This window comes from Anser anser (genome assembly GCF_964211835.1).
Source record: "Anser anser genome assembly, chromosome: 2".
Lineage (NCBI taxonomy): Eukaryota > Metazoa > Chordata > Aves > Anseriformes > Anatidae > Anser > Anser anser.
Window position 1 is genome coordinate 54,472,014 of NC_139721.1, and position 27,603 is coordinate 54,499,616.

The following is a 27,603-nucleotide window of genomic DNA, read 5'->3' on the forward strand; positions in this document are numbered from 1 at the left end:
CACGAATGCAAGCTTAATTACATATCTTAGGGACAGATTTTTCTGAAGTTACATGTAGGGGTAGGAATCATCAAGTTTCAGATGGATTTGACTGTCAGTTTTCTTTTTTTTTTGTCATTGCTGTATTCAAATACCCGAGCATGTGGCATCTGCTTGAAAATACAGTATTAATGAAAAGACCTATGGTGAAAACGGTGCCTGGCAAAAAGGGCAAGGAAGACGGCAAAAATCCCTTGTTCCATGAGCTCAATGTCTCTCGCCATAGGGTCCCTATTAATATCCCTAAGCCTTCAAGACAATGTCTTTCAACCAAAGACAGCATTCCTGCTTTATAGTAGATTTTGGCAACGTCCTGGGCTAGGTGTTGGCAGCGTTAAAGGCAAACATCTTCACCTCGGGGCAGGGGCCTCCCAGAGTGCTGGAGCCACCCTGGTGCCGGCCAGCAGTGATCCTGCGGTGGGGATCAGGAGTTAGCTTTGAAGCCCACCCGTGAAGAGCCCAGAATCAAGTCAGAGCCACCACCAACCCCGGGGATTTCCAGACTTTCTGCCCAATTTGCCCGTCCCTCATTTCCAAACGGAACCCTCCATGCCCAAAACGATTTGCCCACCATCTCCATTTGGAGAACGGGGCTCCCCTTAAAAGACTACAACCCCCAGCATGCACCGCGGCCCCCCTTTCCCCTCCGCACGGCGTTCTGGGACTTGCAGTCCCTCCGGCCGCTCTGCAACGAGCCCGAAGCTGTCAGTGGGCGGGCGGGGAGGGAGGGAGGGAAGGAGCGGCCGGGCGCATGCGCGCAGCGGCCCCGCCGCCTCCGCCGCCGTCGCCCTCGTGCCGTTGCGCCGGGAGGGCGGCGAGCGGCTGCTGGGGCTGCGCAGCGCCCGGAGCCCCCGCCAGGGAGCGGCGCCGCCGCCCGGCCTCCCCCTGCCCCGCCGCCGCCGCCGCCGCTGCTGCTGCTGCCGCCGCCGCCGCTCCTCCTCCTCCTCCTCGCCCTCCTCCTCCCCCCGCCCCCCCCCCTCCTCCCGCCGTAGCGAGCGAGCGAGATGGCGGCCGCCGGGGCTGTGGCGAAGCACGAGCAGATCCTGGTGCTCGATCCGCCCACCGACCTCAAATTCAAAGGTGAGGGGCGGCCGGGCGGCACGGCACGGCACGGCACCGGGGGGAGCGAGCCCAGCCCAGCCCAGCCGGCGGGGGCGTCCCGCTCCGCTCCGCCTCGCCGCCGCTGCGAGCCCCCGGGACGCGGTGCCGGGCTCGGCCGGGTCCCGCGGGGAGGGGAGGGGGAAGGGAAGGGAGCGGCGGGGGGCGGGGGGGGGAGAGGGCTGGGCCGGGGGGCGCCGCCGCCGAGCCGGCGAACGGGGCCCGGCCGCCGCCATCTTGCGATCCCGCCGCGGCTCCAGCGCGTCCTCGGCCCCGGCAGCGCCGCGGCACGGCCCCGGCGGGCACCGCGCCCGCCCCGCCGCCGTGTCACCGGGAGGGGGCCGGGGCCGGGGCTCGGCCCGGCCCGGCCCGGCGAGGAGGGGACCGGCCCCGCTGTCACCGCGCCCCGGGCTCCCGCTGTCGGTGCCCGGGCGGGCTGCGGACCCGTCGGGGTGCAGCCCGGTGCCGCTCAGGGGCCATTTTGCGGCGTGGCGCCGCGGGGTGAGGTCCCCGGCCTCCCCCCTGCCGAGGCTGGGCGCTGCGGGAAGGGAAGGGAAGGGAAGGGGGGAGGCGTGCCTGCCGCAAGTTTGTGGTGTCAGGTACCGCCTGCCAGCCCCCCGGCACGACATGCTGCTGTCGGGATAGGTGCCGGTTAGTGCTGCTACCCCGGGGGGGTGGTTTATCCCTCCCTCCTAATAAACCACGTAGCTGTGAAAAGGCAGGGTGAGCGATCCTCGAGACGTGTTTGTATGAGCAAGGCCAGCGTACCAGAATAAGTACTTTCCACTGTTATCAACGCTGTTCTCCGTTTATTTTTTATACTCGAGGAGAATCTCAGGGAAGGCTCCGGTTTTAGAATCAGTGATCTAAGGTTTTTCTCAAACCTGTCGGCGTTACCAGAACTTGCGCCTCAAATTTTGTGATTAGTGTCAGCACACGTACTTGCATAATCCCGTGTTTCTGTTTTATGTTCTGTTTTTCGTAGGCTCGTTTTTCATTGTTGCAGGGGGACCGAGCAGAATTTATGATGCAAAAATCTTTAAATGGGCAAGAACAAGGTTATGTCTATATTAGAGACGAACGTTGTATTTCCCCAAAATACCTTTGGCTGGCCTGGCTTTTAGAAATAAAACTCAAGTCTGGTGTATCAAAGGGATTTTTAACAAGCTGTACTTGTTTTATCGGTCCATCAAATCAATTAAAACCTAAATTCTGTTGGATCACACACCTTAATTTCTTGATAGCTTCAATTTTTAAATTGCACATTCATAGATACAGCCAACACCGTAGCGGGAACTTATTTTTTTCACTCGTGTTGTTAAAATGCTGCCAGGTCTGCACTCAAATTTCAATTCACTGCATTCTTCTTGCAAGAACAGGTTGGAGGAAAATGCCTTTTTTTTTTTTAAGCTACGGCATCTAATTTGAAGCTTGCAAACATTGAGTTGTCTTCAAGCTGGAAGCAAGCTGTGTTTATGTGATATGGAACTGCTGGTTACAAGGAACACAGAATAAATACTAGATTTAGAAATTGCCAATAGAAGCCGTTGTTGATCAGTAATCTTTATTGTGCTGTGTGTTCAGGTATTTAGAGTGCAAAATGTGTATTCTTTAGGCATAAACTTTGGTTTCAGGCTAATGCATATAATTAGAAAAATTTCTGTAGAGCAGACTAAGCAAAACCAAAATCTGAAGCATAATGAGACTGCAGTCTTAATATACCATGGAAAACACTCTCTTAGTGTATTATTGCCTCAATGCTCTATAGAAAGAGATGCCTATTAAAAGAGCATTGAGTGCTTTCTCAGTCAATATTTGCTAACTGCTTATTGTTCTGAGGTGTGCAAAAAGGTTTGTAGGCCACAAACAGTAATTCAGTCCTGAAGTGGTGTTGCATCGAGGAGTGCAATATTGGCAGGAGGGAATTCTGAGTATTATCTTTTAAAAATAATTGGTTACTAAGAGAGTGTATGACTCAATAACCGTAACTTAATCGTAAGTGTAGGAAAATCATATGACCTTGGTTTAAAAAAAAAGTGGTTTTTTTTAATGTAGCTGGTTATTCAAAGTTATCTTAGTGGGAAAATTATTATTATCCATTATTATTATTATTGTCCTACTACCGTTGATGTATGTGTAGCAGAGATCCAGTTTAAGTCTAAACATCTGAACAGAACAAATTGTTCTGCGGGTTTCCTTGCCTCAGAATGTGGCCTGTAATGAATTTGCTGACCTTTAGGCTAGCAGTAGAACGTGTTAGTATGCTTTTATGCAAACAGTGACTTAAATTAAAAAGTAGGCAGGACTTACTGTAAGGAGCTCTCGTCCAGGTTTAAAATTCATCACTGTCTGATGGAACTCTTCTTGGTTGCTTATTATTATTTTTTAAACCACTTGACTCAATCAGCAAAAATAAGGGCTATAATGCCTCTCTGCTGAATTTTATTCCACACAATTAGGAGGGAGTCTGAAAAAACGTATCCCGTGGTGGTTAACACATTATGTATTTCCCTTGGTGACTGAAAGATTAGAATCCTGTTTTTCTAGTACCTTGCATTCCTGGATGTGTCAGCCATCGATAGCGTTTTCGAGTCATGGGTGTGAAGCCTTCTGCGTCTATGATAGCTGGGTTTCTTTGGGTTGTGGAACCATCAGGAATACCGTTGGAGAATCACAAAACAAGTGAGTTTCAGAGTGTTGTACAAATGTAGCGAGGGAAAAATTGTTCTTAAGAGGTATGAGACTAAGGCAGTAGATAATCTACATGATAATGCTTTCAGAGTCTCTGAGAGCACTGAGAATTTGACTCGTGGTTCTTGTCTAGTGGTCTTCAGCCATATTAATCCTGTAGGCTTTTTTTCTTGTGTATTTTAATCTGATGTATTTTGTTTAGCTTTTCAAACCTGAAGCTCTTTGGATCTGTCTGGGACCAGAGAGGAAGAATTGAAACATGAGACAATTAAAAGGAGCTAGTTTGGAAGGTGTCTCTTCTGTCTCTTACTAGGGTCTGTTCACATGATTTGTGCAGACATAATCATCTGCAGCCTTAGTTTAGTGAAGATTATGGTAATTTGGAATTGTTTCCTTGTGAGTAAATCCATTTTTTAAAAAGGTACTTTACAGTTGTGTAGTGAAGTAGCAGCACTTGAAATTTTCAATTCAAATCTTTCTAGCATTGTTAATGGAAACTCAGTTGGTCTTCCTTAAACCAAAGAAGTCAATTTTGCATTTGTGAGTAACTTGTATTTAAGTTGGTCTTGGATGGTGGTCCTTTTTCGGAAAACATTCTCCAAATCTTTACATCAGTCATAAGATACGCTTTTGTAACATCTAATTGAAAATCAACACTAGTTGATTTGGTGAGCCTTGGAAGATCAGTAGGCAGCATTCAGAATTTGTATTTCATGTGCTTCAGAGGTGCCTGACTAGCAGTCATATCGGATGTTACAAAAATGTGTGGGTATTCTAACTTGATATCCTTTATTGAAGTTCCTGCTTACAAGCGTGGGAAATCCAGTTTTGCTACCTTTGTAAAGGTCTCAAAATAGAGGCACACTTTTCCATTTCTTTTTTATTTTATTGAGGTTAGGGATAAGTCAGCAAGTAAGCAGCCTGAGATCAAATTTTGTGAATGTTAGTGTGCAATAAATATTCACTTTTGTGGTTTGAGTTACTGGAAGAGGTAGAACATGATATTTCACTTCTTGATTATTAATCTGATTCATACTCTAGGATTGCTAGTTTATTAAAATCATCTATCAGCTGGTATACGTTCAAACAACTCTTTCCAGGTAAGGCAGACAGCACCTTACTTAGACAGCTCATTCTGAAATGCGGATTTCCATGACCTTTTAAATCATACAAAAATACTGCTGTGGGTTATTTTATAATCATTACACTGCTTTTGGTAACGGTGAAAGCCGTGGGGTGTGTGTTGCTGCAAATCGAGAAGGTGGAATTTAAAGGTAAAAATAGCTCAATGTTAAATCTATCCCCGGCCCTCAAGATCTGTTGCCAGAATTGGCCCAGGATGCCTTTGGTGTAGGCCGGGTTTGAACTCCTCAAATGTGATCTCACTGCCTTATTTGTGTGGGTCTTGACCAGACCAAGAACGCACAAATTCACTTTATTCGAAGTACCAGTAAATTTGTGATGTCCCAGCTTTCTAAGATCGGTTAAAAAACAAAACCCACAGGTGATTGGGATGTCACTTTTGTGGTATCTTCCTTCATTCTAGAACATTTTTGGAACCGAACAGGGAGAGTGCAGAGAGGATAAAGTGGCTGTAACTGATCACTAGCACAGTTGTGGCTTTCTGATGCTTTGAAATGATTCCATGTAATTTAATATTTTTTTCTGGATGAGTATTGTATAGTGACAAAGATGGAATATCCCATAGAACGATTTAGTATTCAACAAGTGGTATTTGCCTCTTTTTCTTTTAAATCCGAAAAGAGTCCCTGAAATTGTTCAGTCTTGTGTTTCTATCCATTGTTTCCTGGCTCACATGCAATATTTGTTAGTATTTTATTATTATTATTTAATGATAAGTATTAATGAAACGTGACGCAAAATGATTAGTGGGAATGTGTTGAGAGAAACGAAGAAAACTTTTTTCTGTATTGCACAATTTATTGCTTATGAGCTGGTAATGTGCTAATACTTAGGTTTCTACCACAGTGTCAGACCACGTTTAAAACTGACTAATGAACAGGGTCTGTGTTGGGCCGTGAAGTCACGTGCATTGTAGGTATTAGATAAAATTCAATAGTGGATTTTTTTCCTGTGATGAAAGAAGATGACAGCAGTACGGATTTGGATGTTTTGCCCCTTTCCCTTCAGTTTATAGGATTTAGCATTGCATCTTCAGTAAACTGAGAAACACTGCCCGAAGCTGACTACCTTGTACTTCTAGTGTGCTCATCAGTATAGAAGCTTCCCCTTTATATTGTAATTAGGATGAAGTGCCTACTCCTTCTGCTTGTTGACAGCCTACGCAAGTGTTCTAGATCCCTACAATATATCATAATATTATATAAAAAAAATGTATCTCATGCAAACGTTGTACCATTGCTTAAGGCCAAATCGAGGAGCAGAACCTCACTGTGAACAGGAGAAGTTTTATGCATCAGTTAATAGGGCCGAATATTTAGTGCACTGGCTTTCTGCCGTGGTGGTGTAAATTGTTCCTGCTTTGTCTTGGCTGTGCTTTGTGAGTGTGTTGTCCTTTCTGACCAAGTGTGTCTTTGGGAGAGGTTTCTTAACCAGACCTTTGCGAACATCAGTCATTAAAGGGTTATTACGCACTTGGCTTACAAGCCATAAATTTGAGTTGGAAAAGGCTGCTGGAGAGAATTTACTATGTGTGGAGTGGAAAAAAGAAATAAATCACTGAATAATTAGATAAGTGTTACATTTCCCAGTGTGAAGGTTGTCAAATCGCAAGGCTTTTACTGTCAGATGAGCCAAGTAAGTATATATAAGCTAATTGCTTTAAAGACAAACAAAAAAAATCAGCAAAATTACTGTAATAGGGTCGTTTCTGATGTGGTATTGTTGAAAATAGAAATGCAGAAACGCAGGTTAGAACTTCTGTAACTTTGTTTTCCTTACTGCAGTGAGACTTTATCTGGTGCATAATCATCTTGGCCCCTTCAGCTTTTTCCTTTCGGTGTGCTGTTGAATAGTGTAGTTGTGTCATTGCATTGTAAATTATTGGGTAGCATAGGTGTAGACCTGATAGCTCAGGTACTTTGCTAAAGGTTACCCTGGTGTAGTACTTCAGGTGTTTGCTTTTTAAGTAATATGAAGAAGGAAGAAAAGAGAAATAATTGCCTGAATTTTAAAATACAGTCACATCAGGATTTTCCCTCCTGTTTCTCAGAGTGCGCTCTCACTTGGAGTAACGTTCAATTTGACACTTCAGTGCTTGACTAGATCTGACCTAAATTCTATGCAAAGCCTTGGAGGAAAGAATAATTAAAGACATGAGGGTAAATGGAACATGGAATAAAATGCAGCATGAGTGTCCTGGGTAGCGTGTGCCAGTGTGGTCTGAGAGCTGCTTCCCCCTCTGTGCCTCTCCTTTGAGCTCTTCTGCGTGCCCCTGCTCCCCAAACAAAATCTGCTCTTACCCTGGGGTTTACTGGATGGCATTAGGTTATTTGATACAGAGGTGTCTGTGGAGCTAATAATTAAGTTGCAGGTAAAGAAGGATAGTGGAAAAGCTTAAGATGGGGAAGGAGCAGGCTGTAAAATGAACTGCAGCACAGCCGTCGGCCTGCTGGAGGCTTAATAAAGACATTTCCAAAGGGTGGCCCAGTGTCGTGTTTGAACTTGGCTCAGGGTCTTCTTTAAAGGCCTTGGTATGTGTGGGGTTGTGCTGGCGGAGCTCCCTGGTGGTGCAAAGGTAGGAGATGTGATGAATGGAAAAATAAAAGTGTGCGTTTGGTGTGTGCTAGTGACAGAACTGCTGCTTGATGGTTTCTCTTGGGAGTGATGAACGAGTAAGACTAGAGACTGGTACTTAGTCGTAGGCTTGTCGTGAGTGTGACAAGTCACGAAAAAGGGCAAATATGAGACTGTAGTTGAGTAGTGAGGGAAGCATTAATGTCGTGGTGTGTGGCGTTGATGAAGCTTTATCTGAATACATCCCTGGCAGCAGCCCGTCAGAGAGAGTAAACCCAAGTGGGAATGGCGCGAAGGAAAAGTTACTAACAGGTGAAGCAGAGTAGCACGGTTTGTTTGTCTTAGCAAGATGAAGACTGCAAGGGGGTCTGATCGCTGTCTATAAATATATCAGAAGAGGTAGGCACTGGGGAAAAGAGAAGCTATACAAGTGGAAGGGTAGGATTGGTACAAAACCGAACTGGCATTGAGTGGCTATGAGTGTGTTTAGATCAGCAGAAACCACTTGAATTTCAAATCTGAATCATGGCAATCTGAACCAACTTTCTAAAAGGAATTGCGGGCAAAAATACCTCCAACTTGTTTTCAATTCATCAGATACTGTCTCACAAAATGATTTATTTCTCCTGGGCTTTAGAAAGCTTCTACGAGGTCATGAGGTTAGAGCGTTCCTCAAAGCTTGGTAGGACTGTGGTGGTGCTTCGTGGCGCACTTCACCTAGAAGCCAGTATGTCGTCCGATGTTCCAAGGCATTAGAAAAGCTCGACAGAGATGTGCAGGGTTGGATAGCGTTCAAAGGTTTTTTTTGTTTGTAAGAAGGGATGTTCATAAAATTAAGTCCTGTGCATAGGAGTTAGTGCTCCATATGCAAAGGAAACTTAGTAATTAGAACTCATAGGAGTGTGATGTTAATTTAGTATGGCCGCTAAGTGTAATAGAGCAAAAAAAAAATTGTTAGGGTTTTATTTTGGACACGTGCGAGACATCGTTTCACTTCCACGTTGGGGCTCGGGTGAGAGCTCTCGCTGCTCGTGTGGAAGTGAGCTGCCCGGTCCTGCAGCGGGGTTGCGTCAGCTCAGCGTGATGCTGTGACGGGAAGATAGTGAGGGAATGGGGTGTGCGATCTTGTCAGGCGAGGGGGTTGTCACCACGTCCAACTGAAAGCAGATGTTTGTTTCCTGAGTAACTGTGGGGTATGGTGAACTTGGCTTCCAGAGAGATGAGACGTTGGAGGCCTGGACTCTGTGCTTCTGGGGAAGGAAAGGTCGCCCTGAAATTGGAGTGAGCTGTTCACATCTTTGGGAGGTGGCCCAGCGCTAGCTGCATCTGTATGCTGAACGTTTTAATGCCTTATATGTAAGCCCGTGTAGGCGGGTCTCTCTGTCGTGTGCCTGTTTTGTGAGGCTGGATGCTGTTTGTGCTAAATTTGTTTATTAAAATTACTCAGTTGTGCTGTTTGGTTATTACCTGCAAGGACGCTGGGGAAAACCAGGAGGGTTTTGGTGTTCTGTTGTATGTTTCAGGCTGGCTTCTGATGTCCAGTTCTTTGAGCACACTGCTTTTGGTCAAGCCTTCAAGGAAATCAGCCTTGCCGCAGCATACTGCATGCCATTGCAGCTGTCAGCTGAGATAATTACACATGTTCTGATTGCTGCTGTATGGTTTGAAGTGTGTCTTGGATGTTGTGATTCAGATCAGACAGGTGTATCCAATTGGAAGTCGGATAGTTGAGCTGCTGTATGCTTGAATATTTTAAGCAGCAGATCTGGGTGTTTCAGCATCCCCGGAAGCTTTTGTAAGCTATAGCAGGTTAAAATACAAAGAAAGTTCAAAAGAAGAAAGGGGACAGTTACTTGTTTATCTAGCTCTGTTGTTCAAATGCGCTAGTATTCTTTGAAATCAAAGAGGCTCTGTAATTATCAAATTCATTAGTTATCTCACCTCATCCAAGTAAAGAGAACAGTTGCTCCAGCAGGAAGGGTTTATGACACAGCCCTTACTGAGCCGGATTGCTTGTACATATTACTAGTTGTTTCAGGACTTTAAGCATCATTTGCTGTTTTAAGTGTTCATATTTATCAGTAGTAAAATATTTGTACTGCTTTTGTTGTTTCAACAGAGAACGCGTTGGGATGAATAATGCTTTACCGCTCGATTCCTAAGACTTTTCCTAGTAGAATTACGAGCTACCAGTTTTAGTATGCTTAGTGTGTCTTTGGCAAGAACAACAGTACAACCAAATAGAGCTAAATTGCAAGTAGGGAATTCACAATAACCTGGAGGTTAAGTTGAAGTAGGAAGCTTGCCTTTGACACTAGTAACATGACATTTATTCGATAATGGTACTCTTTCAATAGGAAAAATATCAAGTACAGACATATGACTGCTAGGTTTTAAAGCTTAAACTAAACATGAGCATTAATATCTTTGGATGAAGTTACTCCGTGTTATGTCATGTTATTAGTAGTGTTGTTGAGTCTAAATAAACCTTTGTCCATGTTTACCTTTAAGTGCAGGACAATCTCCTTTTAGCCTGTATTTTTTCCATTATATAAAGTAGATAATGTTCTGTTTACCAGAATTCATGATAGTCATCTGTGGCTGCACTTTACCCTTGAGATAGATGCTTATTGTGTTTTTACAGTGTTTTTTTTTGGCCACTAACAGCACATCAGGAACAATCTGGGGTGAACGTGAAATTCTGATCCAGGAGGAAAATACAAGGAGAAAGAATGTTTGTTTTGCCTGGTTGGAGATGCTGCTGTATTGTGTTCTTGTCTTTTCTCTGTCAGAATGGCAGGCAACAGATTTCAATTCCCATTTCCCTTCTACCAGCCCCCGGTGAAAGCATGAATGTCAGCATCGGTACAAGCACCTCTAGTAAGCTGCATAGCCTTATATATGCTCTACTTGCCACTTTGACAGAGGAGCACAAGCCCTTCTAGGATTAAAAATGAGTGTTGTCTCAGCATTTTTTTTTCTGAAGAAGAAAAAATCTTTGACAGATAAACCATCAGTGTGTTGGTGTGAGGAGCACGGATAAAATCTGATGTCACCCCATGATGAACAGTGCTAGCCTGGAATCAGCCTGCTGGGGCTATGGATTTTGAGGCTTGTCAGCTTTCTTATAAAGATTTTTTTTTTGCATTGTGGTATTTATGTGCAGATTGATGATAAAATTAAGAGTTATTTCTCAAGTGCCAGGGTAGCATAAGAAGAGAGAGACTCTGTATTTTTGCTCTGATATATGGATATATACCTGAGAGCAGTGACTATTTGTAGATATTAGTAATCTTGCAACTTCATCCACTGATTATTCCTGATCGTTTGGAGTTATAATGTTGAAGTATTAATTCATGAAACCTAAGCTATTATGCTTTGTAGACCATGAATAAATTTAACACAGGTGATTTATTAGAGTTAGAATTTTTCTTCCAGCTGAGTTTATAGGATATTTGAATGATCGTGTTTTTGGTATTTCAAGGGGAAAAGGAACGATGTTCCTTGAAAATGACTGTTACGGATTCTTTTTAGGTTGTTTTCACAAAGATTTGAATATTAATTGCTTAGAAGTAGTTTATGGAAAGAAACATTTTTTTCTTGCTCTTATTTTTGTATGCCAGCTCTTTCACCTATGCTTTTTTCAGAACTATGAAATCCCATTTGAAGCAATCAAGTGCTTTGTTTATATTTGAAGTGTGCTTGTCTGACAATCAAGGTAGTTTGAATCACTATTGGACACTGGTCTTTCATTTTTAGACATTTTGTCTTCATTTTTTTCAATATTGACTTTTGTTTGCCAGTAAAATGCACGTTTCAGCTTAATGTTGGCAATTTACTTTTTTTTTTTGCCTTTACTTCTCCTTATATCTTTAAAAATAAACATGCTTCTGTAGTAGAACCTGAAATAGAAATGTTTCTGGGGGCTTTAAAAATAATTGGATAAACTTGTGAGGATAAATCTGGAGGTGATCAGGGCAGCAGTATTCTTGGTGCAGTGAAAGAAAGCTGAAAGCTGGACTGTATGAAAACTAGAATGAGCTGTTATCTCCAAGTCCTTTGTGAAGTAACTCTTATTTTTAACTTACTGCAATCAGTATTCATATTTTTGAAGACAGTTGACATGTATCATGATGGCTATTTCAACTGGTTTAAAAAGAAAACAGAAACACCTTAATACGTAATGCCCTTGATGTCTACTGGTGCATTGCACACGATATCAGTGCATTGTGGGTTGGACATCACTGAGCATCTGTCCAGCCCATTCTTGTAACAGAGCTTTTTTTGTTGTTCTGGTGCAACTCCTTTTTAAAATGACAGCAAACCTCTGGAAATACTTCTGTTTATGGTACTTGTCCCAGATGCAGGAGAAATGTTTACTGATCATTTTGTAAACTCCATAATATTCCTGGGTCACCTCCTAGCTCAAGAGCAATCCATCCCAACAGACAGGAAATCAGGTAAAAATGCCCAGAGGCCCGTGTGGATGAACAAGGTGCTCCTGGCCAAACTCACATGCAAAAAGGAAGCTTACAGAGGATAGCAGCAAAGGATGGGTGACCTGGGAGGAATACAGAGTTGTTGTCGAAGCATGCAGGGATTAGGTTAGGAAGGCTTAAGCCCAAATGGAATTGAGTCTGGCCAGGAATGTCAAGGATGACAAGAAGGGCTTCTGTAAATACATCGTTGACAAAAGGAAATGTGTGCCTACCGCTGAAGGAGATGCGGGCCCTGGTTACACAGGACATGTAAGAGGCTGTGTACTTAACACCTTCTTTGCCAAGTCTTCATTACCAAGAGTCAGCCTTCAGGAATCCCAGGTCCCAGAGACCAGGGAGAAGATCTGGAGCAAAGACGACCTACCTTTGGTGGAAGAAGATCAGGTCAGGCAATACTTGGGCAAACTAATGGGATGCACCCAGGGGTGCTAGGGAGCTGGCAGATGTCACTGTGAGGCCACTCTTTGTAATCATTAATCAACCTGCTGACGGGGAGAAGTGCCTGGAGGCTGGAGGAAAGCAAGTTTCACTGCCATCTTCAAGAAGGGCAAGGAGGAGTTCCCAGGGAACTACAGGCTGGTCAGCTACGCCTGGATTCCTGGGAAGGTGATGGAACAGCTCACCCTGGAAAGCATTTCCAGGCGTGTGAAGGGCAAGAAAGTAAGTCGTCAGGAGTAGTCAGCGTGGGTTCACCAAGGGGAGGTCATGCTTGACCAACTTGGTAAGCTCCTGTGATGAAGTGGCTGGTCTGGTAGAGGAGGGGAGAGCAGTGGATATTGTCTGCCTGGACTTCATTAAGGCTTTTGACACTGCCTCCCTTAAGATCCTCACAGAGAAGCTGTGTATGGGGCTGGATGAGCTGACAGTGAGGTGGGTAAAAAAAAAAAGTGACTGGGTCCAGAACGTAGTGGTCAGTCGCACAAAGTCTAGTTGGAGATGTGTAACTGTGGGCTGGCAGGAACTTTGTGAAGTTCAGAAAGGGGAAGTGCAACGTTACACAGCTTTGCAGGAGTGGAGCCGGGGGTCCTGGTGGACACCAAATTGAATGTGAGCCTGCAGTGTGCCCATGCCACAGGGAAGGCTAGGGGTGTCCTGGGCTGCTTTGGACAAAGCATTGCCAGCAGGTGGAGCGAGGTGGTCCTTCCCGTCTCCTCAGATGGGTGAGGCCATGCCTGGGTGCTGGGTCCAGCGCTGGGCCCCCCCAGTACAAGACAGACATGGACGCACTGGAGAGGGTCCAGTGAAGAGCTGTGAAGATGATGAAGGGACTGGGGCACCTCTCCTGTGAGGAAAGTCTGAGAGCTGAGACCATTTAGCCTGGAGAAAGGAAGGCTCAGGGGGTCTTATCACAAGCTGTCTGGGCATGATGCCGGGCGTCTGGCTCTCTGGCTCTGCTTGAGCAGGGGGCCTGGACCAGGTCACCTCCAGTGACCTTCCAGCCTCAGCCATTCTGTGGTTCTCTGATTCCTCATGATGGACGTGAAAAGCAATTAAATCTTGTCCCAATTAAGAAACAAAAATATTATATTGTAAGAATGTTGATTACATTTGTTGTGGTTTAACCCGGCTGGCAGCTAAACACCACACAGCCGTTCGCTCACCCTCCCCCCTCCCTCTCTGGGATGGGGGGAGAGAAACGGGAAAGTGAAGCCTGTGAGTTGAGATAAAGACGGTTTATTAAGACAGGAAAATAATAATAACAATAATAATAATAATAGTGATAATGGTAATAGTATTAACAATAATAATGTGTAAGAAAACAAGTGATGCACAATGCAATTGCTCACCACCCGCTGACCGATGCCCAGCCTATTCCCGAGCAGCCGGCCCCCCCACCCCGGCCAGCCACCCCTATATATTGTTTAGCATGACGTCAGATGGTATGGAATACCCCTTTGGCCAGTTTGGGTCAGCTGTCCTGGGTCTGTCCCCTCCCAGCTCCTGCTGCACCCCCAGCCTGCTCGCTGGCAGGACAGAGCAAGAAGCCGAAAAGTCCTTGGCCTGGTGTAAACACTGCTCTGCAACAATTAAAACATCAGCATGTTATCAGCGCTCTTCTCATCCTAATCCAAAACATAGCACCCTACCAGCTACTATGAGCTACTTAACTCTGTCCTAACTGGAACCAGGACAACATTCCATTAACTTTTTTTTCTTCTAATTCTAGCAGAATGAGTTGATGGAGATCTTACTCTGTTTCTGTCACGTCTACTATAAGTCAGTTAACCTTTTCTTCACCAGATTTGCCATGCTGGCTTTATAACATTACTTCTAGTTTTTATCCTGATGACTTTAACTTCTTTTTCAGGCATTAGTACTCAAATTGTCAAGTGCAGTAAATGATTTTTCTTTGCCTGCCCAACTTGACTTTATTGTGTGCTGGACAAAAACTATCCTGCCTCAGTACATTTGGGTGAAGGTACCTTGAAGTCTTTTGTATAGATGGAGTGCTTCCAGAATTTGGAAAGCGAGGAAGAAACAGCATCCCACTTTGAGGTTGTCATCCAAATAATTTTTGAAATTAACGCTGCAACTCACACTTTTTTAGAATTTTGTAATCTTTTTGCTTGTGTGCTTCCTTATGTATACTTGTATTTTTTTTTGATATGGTTGAATACATTACTTTAATGTGCCAGTTTACAGCTTAAATAAACTTCAGTTCTCTGCGTGAAATGGAGTGCCTTTGGCAGTCAGCTTAGGTATTTAGCTTTTTATAACAGTTACAGTTCGGTGTCTTAAAGAGAAGAACATACTTATATTTAAGCTGTTTCATGTAAACTGCTGTTCAGTTTTTTTTAAATAAACGTGCTTATTTTTGTACAAGCTGCTGTAATTTTATACAATGACAAATTGTTACCTAACTTTAGGCAGAGTTGATGCTCTGTAACAGGGTCTCTGTATACGTTAATGCTAGCTGTTCTAATTTTGAATGGCTCATCTAATAACCAAACCTGTCCCCTTCCAAAAATTCTTTCAGTTCATTTGTGCTGTACTATTAATGAGTAGATACTGGCTGTAATCTCAGATCTTCCCCGTGGGTACTCTGGACTGAGGAGGCTCCTCTCAGCTCTGCCTTCCCACTCTAGAAAGGCATATTCATGTCACCATTTTTCCTTGGTGTTCGACCTTCCCAGGCAGGAGTAGGGTGACTTGGTGCTCAGAACACAGAGACGTGAATTTGAAGAGAAAATGTGACAACATTGATCCCAAAAGATCTTTGTACAGACCCTGCCTGTCCAGTAACATCGTCATTTGGCTTTACTGCAGTGTAAGAGGCTGGGTTGTGGCAAACCAGGAAACTTGGGACGGCATTTCAGCAGTGGGAGCTGGCTCTGCAGAATCTGTGTCATTTCCTCCTGCTTGCTAGTTGCTGTAGCCCAAGGTACGTGGTTGCCAGAGGCAACCCCGGCATTAATCTCGTGGTGGCTGCACAGGAGGATTGCTGGAGGAGAAATGCAGCGCATCGTGGTTTTGGAGATCTCGGGTTTCTCCGAGTGTGATTAGGCAGGTGGCTGTCATTCCTTTCTAGGGCTGCTGTAAGTCAAAAAGACAGGAAAAATCTTGGCGTGGATCGTCACTGCGCTTTTCAAAACAGTCAGAATTATCTGGCACTTTCACGGTTTTTCTTCTAGAAAGATGCTGTAGTTGGTGTCTTGACTCCATGCTGCTAAACAGATTTCTGAACTCCCAGTCCCCTTCAAAAGAGCTCTGCCTCCCAGGAGTTGTTAGATTGAAATCACAGGTTTAAAAAGCAATGATCTCTTGTCAATGTACATCACAGTTACATCGGTATATATACATCACAGGTAATTCGGTGTACCTTGAGGATTTTATTAGTTAAATTACCACAGCTTCTGGAAACCCTAGTTGCAGATCCAAAAGTCCATGGCCTTAAGTTGTACAAGTCTAAGATAAAAGGTAGGCAGTTTCCAATGGGAATTGGGCAAAAGACAGTAGGTGGCTACTCCTGAGGTATTTTTGTGTGCTGGCGGCAGTTACATGAGCTTGCTGGAGGTTTAAGTGCTTAAATAAAACCAACCCAGCTTTAGACTGGGTGTCATGAGTGGCTAGTGAGATCCTTTTTTGAGTGTGTAATACTGTCGTAATGTATCTGTGTCTTTTGAGATGAAGCTGGCATGCTCTTGCCCATCTCAGTGGGTGTCCAAAATGTCCGTACCCACCTTAGCCTTTGTGTTCTTTTCCATGGCTCCTTCAGATGTGGTCTGTGCGGTATGGCCCAGAGTGCTTCCCACTCCTGGTTCTTCTCCCCCTACTCCTCTAGTTTATCTCAAGGAAATTTTATGATTTAAGATTTTGTGCTCAGGCTGTTAGTGCCAGCTAGTCTTTTATTTTCCCACTCTTTCAAGGGTAGGGGTATGTATGTTTGTGTGAACGGAAACTCCAGAATCCCCTTCTGCTGCTTCACGTTTTTCTTTAAGGACATGTTATTCTAATTTAGAACATGCTCCTCCTCACAATGCTAATAGTTTTTTTTTCTCTGATTTACTGTCCTTGTGTCATGCCTCCCCATGCTCAAGATCAGTGCTGTCACTGAACTACCAAAATAGCTGGGCACTGCAGGACCAGTGACATTTAGTCTTATTTTCCTTTTGTTTTCCCTTTGCACACCAGTTTGCTGGGAGCTATTTATTAATTCTGGTGGTTGTGAGTCTCGAGAGGTTTTGTACAGCTTTTTACCTTTCAAGCTTTTGGAAAGCAGGTGAAAGGTAAGGCTGCCCAAAGGGTGCTCAAGGCTTTGAGAAAAGATTTCAGTCTGCTCTGGAAGAAATCTCTGGTGCTGAAAAATGTTCCTGAGATCAAGGCTGTTTTTTGGGAAGTACTGGGGAAATGCAGAGGTCACTACGTTTATGTACCTGGAGAACAAAAGCAGACTTTTTTTCATCTGCGGTGTTAGAACTGCCAGGAAGTATTAGAATAATTCTAACAATGCTTTGACTCCTATCTTGCCATTATTATGCAGGCTTTGAAAAGGGGGCCTTTCATGTCTTGGAACATCTTTTATTTTTTATAAGTTTAAAAAAGTTTATCTCGAGTTCCTAAATTCACTGTTTCTGTGTCTCGAGATAAGCGATTTGAGTAGTATAACTCCTTCGCTTGGTGACTGTGCCTTTCAAAATGAGCCTCTGAGCTGAGCCTTTTTTTCTTAGAGCCGAATTTTCTTCTAACAGCGGTTGAGAAGATTGCACAGCAGAGCACCTCAGGTTGTCTAGAGTTGCAATTATAGACAAACAAAAACAAAAGGGGAAAAAAAGACTGAAAGCCAAATTCAAGGTTTCCTATGCTGCTGGGCACTGCAAAGGCACTGCCTAGGTGGCTGTAAGTAAAACACAGAATTAAGTTCTTAAAGATGCTTGTGTGGTTCAAAAAATAAATGTTCAGTCTTTTCTGAGCATATCAGCAGTCTCAGATTTAAAGGGTTATTCAGATACCTGATTTTAGTTCGGCTTGTGGTGTGGGTTATGGGAGTTATTTTTAGGTTGAACTCTCTAAGTAAATGCAACTGGATCCTGCAAGAGCCGACAAAGGACAAGTGGCAGGAAACTTTGAAGTAGTTTTGTAAATCTTCCTCATGGGACCCATGCCAAGTTTCAGTGGATTAAGAGGATGATTACCTTCCTCTACCTTATAAAGCCAGATTAGAAATGACATTTTCAGACGAGTAGTACCAGTTCCTATTTTCTCACCAAAAAAGTCCTGTTGAATTTAAACTGGCTCACACGTGTTTTCACCTCCATCTGACTGTCCTTGTTCTCAGTAATCCCAGTTCGTCCTCTATTGATTTGTATTTCATTGTTTCAAGTCAAGGCTGTGTTCAGCACTCTCTCAACATCAAGGATTTGGGCTGAAAGAGGGTTACAGAAATCAAGACATTGGTCAGATAGTGAGCCCTCTAGTGTAATAACATGCTTGCTAGTGATAGTGCTGTTTGCTTCCGAGGAAGAGAACTCACTTTCTGACTTCCTTTAGCTTATGCAAGTGGTGGGTTTGTTGTACCTTACTGCTCAGGTCGTGTATATTTTTAACCCTGAATAATCTAAAGTTTGCTCTCTTTCTTTTTTAAATGGAAAAGCAGTTGTCATGATTTCAATAATGGTGAAAAGCATTTTGTAGTAATTTGATTTGTTATGTCTAGAGAAAAATAGGCTTCTTTAAAATTCATGTACACATGAAATATTATTGAATAAACTTCATGTTCATATGCAGTTCCATTTTCCAAGTGCATTCTTTTTGTGCCTGTGCATTCTTGCTTTCAAACGACATAAAGGAGATTAACACGCTGTGAACCTTTCTTGCTGTTACATATGACATCACTTGGAGGTGATCTCTTCTGGAAGAAGAGCTTTTACAGCTTGACATTGAAATTATGCCTCTGTTGTCCAGTCCAGCCTTAGAGTCAATTCCTATCTTGATGGTTTAACATAGGCACAGTTTAGAGAATATACTGCATTAGGTAGGTGAATATGGCAAGTGAAGTTTCTTTTTGGTGGATCAGTTGGAATATATGCATAAACAGAGTATCATCTTCCCTGCCTGTTTTGAATTTAAAAGATGAGGTTAATGTTTCTGTCAAGGCTGTAGGACCTCAAAGCCCACCATAAGTTGAAATCTCAAGAGCAGTTAGTATATTTCATTATCACAGTGTTTCCTTTCTTTAATAAACACTGGTAAGAGTTCCAAAGTACATACTGCTTCTATTCCTAGAGAAAAATCCAGCAAAACTTACTTTCACATACGATCATTACCCACTGGTTACGTGCGGTGTTACAAAAGCTTTAGTAAAATTAGTGTAATGACGTCTGTGTTTAAGATGTAAAAATGTCTGTATCTATATATGTATATATGAACTTGCACCAGCAGATTGAATATGTCATACTACTTAAGACTTACTTGTTCATTGCGTTAATGTATATTGTTATAGCTAAGATGATAGAATATGCTTTGCACGTAATGGTATATGTGCTTAACAGATGTATGATTTAAACTGCTTGTTGCCATTACATTATATTTTAAGAGTAATTTGTACTGTATAAACAGCCTTGTCTTCCACAGATATGAGGGTATTTACAGTGAAAACAACTTTTTTCTTTTTTTTTTTTTCAGGTCCCTTTACAGACGTAGTAACTACAAATCTTAAGCTACGAAATCCATCAGATAGGAAAGTATGCTTCAAAGTGAAGACCACAGCGCCTCGTCGATACTGTGTGAGGCCAAACAGTGGAATTATTGACCCAGGATCATCTGTAATTGTTTCAGGTAAAAGCAGATACGCATGGTTATATATTTTAAGGCATGAAAAACCTCTATACAGAAATATTTACCTGTCGTTTGTCATATTTACCTGCAGCTATTGCTGTGTTAAGGAGGAATGAAAGTTGGAAATGGGCAGTGACATTAACAGTACCTTCAGACCACTGTATTCATGTTTGTATCTTGAAGTGGGACATAGCTTTGCTGCTCTGATGCGTTTAAAGTTCAACATTTGACAGTTCATTGTGTTTAAAAAAATAAATCAATTCACAACCATGGAATAGTTGTTTGGAATAGTACTGGTCCCTATTGTCTGAACTCTGTTGTTTCATAATTTGTCATAATAGAAGAGTTATGAGTGTGTTAAGTAGTACGTGCTGAGTGGTAATCCTTCAATTGCTTTTAAGGATATTTTCTGTTACTTTAGATGGAGCTGTTTGTAGCCCTTAGGTTTGAAAAATCTATCATGTTTCACTCTAGAGACACTTCTTAATCTGTTTTTGGAATGTGGATTAAAAAGGATCCTTAATGCTCAGCAGTGTGAGCCTTGAAGCCACACAGTATTTCTACCCCCATGAAACTCTGTCTAGGTTTGGCTTACATACTTCATTCTGACAATCAACAGAATTTTGGTAGCTGGATATATAATAGTCTAATCCTATACTGGACAGTACTGTGTCAAAAAGAGCAGGTGTTAGGAATGATGGGAGTAGACATTCTCAGGAAAACGGGAGAAGAATAGGTATTGGTCTTCTGACATGGCAAATGATTTTGGTAGGTTGTTCTCACAATCATTTTGAGTTAAGAATCTTCTGAATAAGGGAATTCTCAAACCTATGACTGTAAGAGGAGAGAAACTCTTACTTCTCTGTGGAACCATCATATTTCCCAACATGGATGTGGTCTCATAGGTTGTAGAGATCAAAGGTAATGCAGTCATAAGCTCCTAGATCTCCTAAGTCTAAAAAGCTGATTCTTGTAGTACCCTTGAAAAGCTATAGCAAAGCAAAAGGGAACAAGGAGCAATCCTCAGAGCTTTTCATATTCATACCCTCACACCCTTTGGGAAGTTTAAAAGAATTTGGGGAACTAGCTTTAGGTGATATGTTCAAAAGCTGCAAGAAATAACTCGGGAAAACTTCAAATTTGATGGATTAAAAACTTAGAGTAACTTTCCTTTTAGGAGAGACACCAGTTTTCTAATCTGATATGACCTGTAGAATGTGACCTTTTAAAACTACAGTATTGCTTGGCAGGGACATTCAGCAACTTCAACATCTTGTGGTTGAAAGACCGTTTTATTGAGATAATTGTTTAGAGATTCCTGTAGTCAGAAACTTACTTTATTTTCCTCTTCAACATTGACTCGCAGACATTTGTCTTAACTATGTATCAGAGTATCAAAGCTGCGTGATTTTCCACTTTGCATCCACAGTGGCTCTTCGTTACTGCTTTTTCTGTGTTAATGGAATCTTTTGCAGTTTTTCAGCTGCAGTGACTCCAAGATGTAGATGTGTTGTTACAGATGCTTTTCAGAATTAAATTTTCTTCCCCAAATTGTTGTTGTTGGGCATATAATTTCTTTTAAGTTACTTGGTAAGCCAAGTACGCAGTTACTTTTTCTGTTGACCCACTTTGTTATCTCATGTATCTCTCTACTGAATGTTTTCAGTGCTGACTCATTGTTCATATCATTAAAAATAGATTTCTCTCACATTGTTGTGCAGAGGGAAATCAATGTAGGATACCATGGCTGAAACTCTGTTCAGAACTAAATGTTGACAGTATTAACTGCCTTTAGTCCATATAATGCATCAGATAATTCAGGGTCAGGGGAGTTTTAAAACTCATTATTAGAGATGTGATTTAACGGATGTTTTAAGGAAGTCCATGGGCATTTTGTGTATCATCCAGTTGTGAATCAGAATGTAACATTTTTCAACCATGTTTATATATTTTTTCCAAAAATACTGATTTGGTAGGACCTCTTTCTTTACTGTTCATTTGGATGGCTTTCCCTTCACCTTGATGACCTAAATTAATTACTTATTTTCGTATCACCTACACTAATTGCTTGCTGGTGATTTTTCTTTCCAGAATATGGAATGTTATTTTTCTTTCTTTGCAAGTGTTACTGTTACTTGTTACTGTTCTTCATTCTGGGTTTCAGGACCTTCTAAGATTTATGTTGTGGAGATAAAGCCCTCCTGTGTAGAAAACTTAGGCTTACTAACAAGAGTCTTGCTTGCATAACTGTTTGCAATACTCCTAGAATTGATAATCTGGACAGCTTGTGGATTCCGAGAATATGCTGAAAACAGCGGCTTCATATATTCATGGAGTTTTCCATGTTTACTTAAAGCTTGAGTAACATAGCTTGAGTATCTCTTTAAATTCATTGATCTTTTTCTCTGCTGCTTTTCAATTCAACCAAATTTTCAGCTGTTACCTAGTAGTCAAAGAACATCAAGCTTTAACTAGTTACCCAAGGATTCTGCCAGCATAGGAGGAAGTTCTCAGATGATGGAAAGCTGGTTTTGCTGTCTTTCAAGCTATTCCATCTGTTCCCTTGGCGTAGGGACACTAAAATACTTCATTCTTTCTGTGGTCTGTTGATAGAACAATTCTTAGAGATAAATTGCTGTAGCATCCATGTTTGGAAGAAGCCTTTAGTTAGATCATTTATATTCTGGACCTAAGTGAGGCCAACGATTAAAGAAACCTGACTCCAAAGCCTTTGCAAGTAGGATCGTTTGAAAGCATGTCAAATATTGCAGTTCCTATATGTGCTTTATTTTTGAAATGTATCTGATTCAGATTGCTAGATAGAATGCTAGATTATTTAATTATCATTTGATTATACTGTATGCAGCATTAAAGGAGGAAAAACATCAGATAACTATTCTGCAGCAAACATCTGCAACATGTGACTAGTATATAAGGCCTAAAATTAGGTTGCAGTATAATTAAATTTAGTAGTAACTTTTTCGTAAGTACCGGTGAATTTGGAGAGGCCAAGTTAATCATTTTGATACTGTACTTACTATTTTATAAACTAATGCAGTTCAGTTCTATTGTGAAGAACTTGCACTGTGTGAAAGCAAGGATGTTGAACTATACATCCAATGAAGATTCAGAATTGAGGAAAATAAATCTGAATTGTTGGACATTGTAAAAGTATTGAAGTCTACAGACTGAACTTTTTTAGAATTATATGGGAATCACATTCAAAGTGTACAGTGTGTTTTCCTAGTTAAGTAAATATTTCTACTTTAGTTTCTTCATTGCTGTAAAACAGGTGACTATGCAGATTCCTGTTGATAGGACTCCATAAATGTAATTCATGTTTTTAATCATTACCTGAAATTACTTAGGTTTCTCTTTTAATTTTATATAAAGATGCATTAAAGTGGAATCCACTTTCTGTGGGAGACAAGTCAAATAATTTCTCTCTACAGTTTACTCTGAGTCCTCGTTCTCTGGTAGTGTTGCAAGTGTGTACGCGTGTATATAACTTTTGTTATCCGGGACTCCCATCAGGAGTGAGTCAACTAATTGTCTCCAGGATGAAATGTGAGCAAGGAGGCTAAAGTGCCGGTTTGTTTCATGGTCTATTCCACGGATGTAGAATGGAGGTAGACTCTGCTGGTTATGTATCCTTCTGTCTATTTCAGTTAGTCCTCCAGCACTGCTGTTATCAAACCTTGCGTATTCAGATGTTTCTGCAAATCCTTGTACTATGCCCTCGGATGTGCCAGTATATCCTATCGTGCTTTACTCTCCTGGTCTGTATTATAGATATTCTCTTTTCAGTCACTTTAAACTAAAGAAACCACACGCAAAATAATGATACCAGAGTGACCTGACAACCACTCTGGGCTATTTTTTAAACAACAGCAACAACAAAAAAAAACCCTCAACCTCCTGATGGCTTTATACAGTTTGGATGGATGAAGGTACTGTGCTTCTGTAATTGAAGTGTTCTTTTAAAAGTATTGTCGTCTTGTAGTAATAATGGAGATAATGAATACTGTTACCGATGTAATTTATTTTTCCAATTTATGTACACTTCAAAATAATAACTTTGAAAACATGAGTTATGCTTCTTGACCAGCTGAATGATCAAATTTGGAAAGCTAAGAGTACAGTAAAAAGACTTGTCATTCAGAAACTGTCTCGTCACAAAAATACCCTGTACTGCTTACATATTCTAGTTCTGGTACTTGTAGCACGAACTATGTTGTGTCAAAAACATCTGTTTTCATTCAGGAAGATTTTTAAAATCTGCATTAGGGTATGTTGAAGGCTGACAATGCAGAGATAAAACGCATCAGATAAAATACAAAGAGGGTATTACGTATTTAATTTTGATGTGTCACTTAAAAATGTCTTTACAGAAAACATGATTTTGAATTCCATTCCTCTTTCTCCACTCATAAAATGTAGTGGAGGACCAAAACTTTCTATTGAATTCAAATCCATACCTGGATTTTGGAGTACTTCTGGGCAAACATTAGCTGTTAGGCTGGACTTAAGTTTAAGAATGTCAAAACCTGAATAAAATGTGTTACGTAGTTATTCCATAAGTAATCACTATAAATCTTACAAGAGCTGAATCTGAAAGTGTTCTAACGATGCATTATTACTAATGATGCATTATTAAAGCCCCAGGCAGCTTTACCTCCTATAATAATTGTGGTTTGAGTGAAGTATTTTAGTAGTTTTGCTCCCAGCTTAGATTAATATGCCTTCATAAGTCATTTGAGCTTGCCCTACTGGTGGTCTGTCTAATGTAAGTTTTTTTTTCCCCAGAGTAAATGTCGTAATGTATACCATTGTTCTTTTATGTTTGTATTCACTTAATCACAAAATGTATCTATTCCAAAGAAAAGTCAAGATATGTTTGTTCTCACTTGTGTATTAAATGTCTTCTAGCTATAGTAATTACAGAAATAATCTTCTAAGCTATGCTAGACTCTGAAAAACTTAAGGTTTTTAACAGTTGTAAGATGTTTCCTTTCACTACTTGCTATAGTGTACATCTGCACTATTTTCAACACCACCTTCACGTTTTAACTTTCAGTGTCTGTTCGCTGAGAAGTGAACTGAAAGCATATGGCATGTTTATTACAGTGATTAGCTGGAGGATCACAGATTTTTTTTTTTTAATTCTTTTGAACAGTAATGCTGCAACCTTTTGACTATGACCCAAACGAGAAGAGTAAACACAAGTTTATGGTACAAACGATCTATGCACCACCAAATATTTCAGATATGGAGGCAGTGGTAAGTAAAACTGGGGTAGAATAACTGTTGTAGTTTTTATTTGCTTATTTATTTAAAAATTCGGCCTTAAGTGAATTACGTTTTTAAAATTATTTTTTTGAGAAGTTCTGGATTTTCTCTGAAAAAAACGTCTTCTGTAAGTGGTTCAGGGTTTTTAATATTAAATACAAGCTCGGTTCTTGGAACTTGTCTAGTGGACTGATTGAATAGAAGTAGTACTGTATCAAAGCTAAAGTCAGTTCGGTGTTAAAGCATGGTCATGTTGTATGCGATAAGCATTTCATTGGAATTGAATAAACAGGTTTTATGTGGGGGAATCAAGAGTATATGGAAGCAGCAAGGCTGAAGCTGAATGAAATAGACCCATTTGGTCTAAAAAGTCTTTATACAAAAAGTTGAATGGTATTCTAAAGGAGTTGAAACATTTGCAAGGCTACACTGTGTCTCTCTAGGAGATAGATACCAAGTGGCTAAACACAGCACAAATGATAGATTTGTTTTATTTTTTAATAGAACACGTTGTAGATTCAATTCTCGGGTTGGACTGGTCTGACGAAAGATCCGGGAAGAAGAGATTTAGATTTGTGCATGTTAGTTCAGAAGTAAGGACACCTTTCTCTGACATTATAAGCAATTGGAAGAGAAGTCTTAAGTCAGAACACGCCCTTCAGGGTATACATGGATTCCCATAATCATTTTTATTAGGGTCCAGGGGAATGATGCGCAGGCTTCTGTCTCTGGAAACTGTTCTAAGGACCCCCGAGTTCACATGGTTAATCACATGGTTCAGTGTTCACTCAAGGCAGAGGAAGGGAAACAAAATACGGATAAAAGGTTTCATAAATCACTGAAATTCACTAGACCTCTGAAGGCTTAGGCTCTCTCCCCTTATATGTGAAGGCAAAGATTATTATGGCATCTCTTTCCACTGGAAAGAGTGGAAAAAATGTTGTTAAGCTTTTGAGATGTGTAGCTACAAAGATAACATCTTTCTTCCTTGTTGGTCTGGTTTACTTTTTCTTGATATGCTCTGATAGCTCTTGGTTATGTGTGGTAAGTGAAGCATAACTATTTGGGGAGGATATAAAAATCCACTTTAGAAATACCTTTAAAATAACTGCTTTCTTGGTTGTTAAAGTATAGAATACTGAGAAACAAATCTTGCAGAAAATCAGTAATTGTAGTTACAAGTTACTGCACAATTATAGCCACTGGAGGAAAAAAAAAAAAGGAATTTACTCTGGAGCTAAGTATAGAATCAATAAAAGGTGTCTTTCATTCTTTTGTTTAAAATTGGTGCTTCTGAAATAGGACATAAGGAGACCATTTACCAAGCAGTGGTAGGGCCTTGTTCTTAGGCCAACTCAGATGGTACTTTTGTTCCTGATTGTGTTAAGGAAACCACTCTGCTGTTCCACCTGTTGTGCCCTACAAATCTGTGGATCCATCCTGGCATTCAGTTCACTTGATTCCATTTCAAGACTTAAGTTTAACCGTTTCTACCTTTTGTTACTTATGTAGTAATCTAAAGTGGACAGAACTGTTGGTCAAAACCAACTCTGAAAATTGCAGCTAGGGCAGGAACGGCATTCAGCTTTGTAGGAGCTATAGGGAAGTTCTAAGAGCAAGGTTATGAACTATTCATATCTTTGCATGACTGGCTCGTTAAATAACTATATTAATTGTTTTAGTGGAAAGAAGCAAAGCCCGATGAGCTAATGGACTCCAAATTGAGATGTGTGTTTGAAATGCCCAACGAAAATGATAAACTGGTAAGTAAGAAAAGAGGAAGAAACTGTTATACGTTGACTGTTAGGATCTTACAGAAATTTGTTTTGAACTTTTTTAAAGCTGTTTGATTTGATTAAGTGGATTGTTAGAGTTTATACTAGATTAAATGGATGTGAGAGGTGTTTGGTATCTAACTTTTCAGGCACGTGTTTTCACTGGGCGCTGATATTCACATGAAAACATTGTTTGATGGCTACCCCTCATAGTCATTCATATGTGCTATGCTGTGGATTCATGCAGGGTTGACAATGAGCTCTTACAATCTAGAATAACTTCACAATATCAGGGCTATGTAATTTTTTATCTGATTATGAAGTACTAGAATTTAGGCAACTATTTCAGCAGCCAGCTGAGCTCCCCACTTTTAGCACGTGGCAAAGGTACGTGCTTAGAATTTGTACCTCTGGGTTTGCCTTCCCTGTTTTTCTGCCTTTTATGGAAACTAGTTTTAGGAACAGGTTGTCTAGAAAGCTGAAGTTAGCTGAGGTAAGTCTGAATTCTGGTGTCTGAGAAACCATGTCCTAATCAGTTAACTGAGATGAATCTTCAAGTAGAAGGCAGATTTAAACACTTGACAAAATTATTTTTAATACGGGGTTTTTATTTACTGCTTCTAATACTAGTTTGGCAATCATGGAGAGAAGCAGAATTCCAAATTACACTGTTGTCAATATGCACAATGATGTATGGAGTGAATTATGTTTAATTTCAGGATGAATACTGATATTCAGTATGCATGGTTTCTGTGTTGCAGTGCAAACAAGTTAGTGTTGTCCTTTACCTTATAATTGCCATGGTAGCTTCATTTCAAATAGTTTGAACTATTACCAAAAATTATTGTCCTTTCATTATTCATATTACTGATTTGCTTTAGCATTATAATGCTGTCAGATAAAAGCGGAGTCTTCAGTACCACATACAAGGAAAAGCAAATTGGATCATTTGCTTTTTAAAGTATTAAGTGCTTTTCAGTTTTAAAAATTCTCTTTCTAATTCAGCTGAATGAGAAAAGGAAGTACTGATTAGAAATTAATACATGCGCTGGGAATCCTAAATGCATCTTTTAAGGTAGTGGTACAGACAGGTAATCAGACAAAAAAAATTAAAAAATCCCATTAGCTCTTTCATGCTTCTGACTTCAAACAAAATCAATTCCATTTGTGTAGGAGATGACAATTTCATTGTATATGGACTGAAGATGTCTGTTTTATGT

At 41.1% G+C, this 27,603-nt stretch overlaps 1 protein-coding gene across 1 annotated transcript in view; it reads left to right on the forward strand.

The window, feature by feature from the left end:
* Nucleotides 1-783: 783 nt before the first annotated feature.
* VAPA (VAMP associated protein A) overlaps nt 784-27,603 on the forward strand; it is a 33,608-nt gene continuing 6,788 nt past the window's right edge. Inside the window, exons 1-4 of the mRNA XM_083824835.1 lie at nt 784-1,119; nt 19,167-19,319; nt 24,496-24,599; nt 26,291-26,371. Coding sequence (XP_083680961.1) covers nt 1,044-1,119; nt 19,167-19,319; nt 24,496-24,599; nt 26,291-26,371 — 414 coding nt within the window. The 5' untranslated portion in view covers nt 784-1,043. The remainder of the gene's footprint in view (nt 1,120-19,166; nt 19,320-24,495; nt 24,600-26,290; nt 26,372-27,603) is intronic.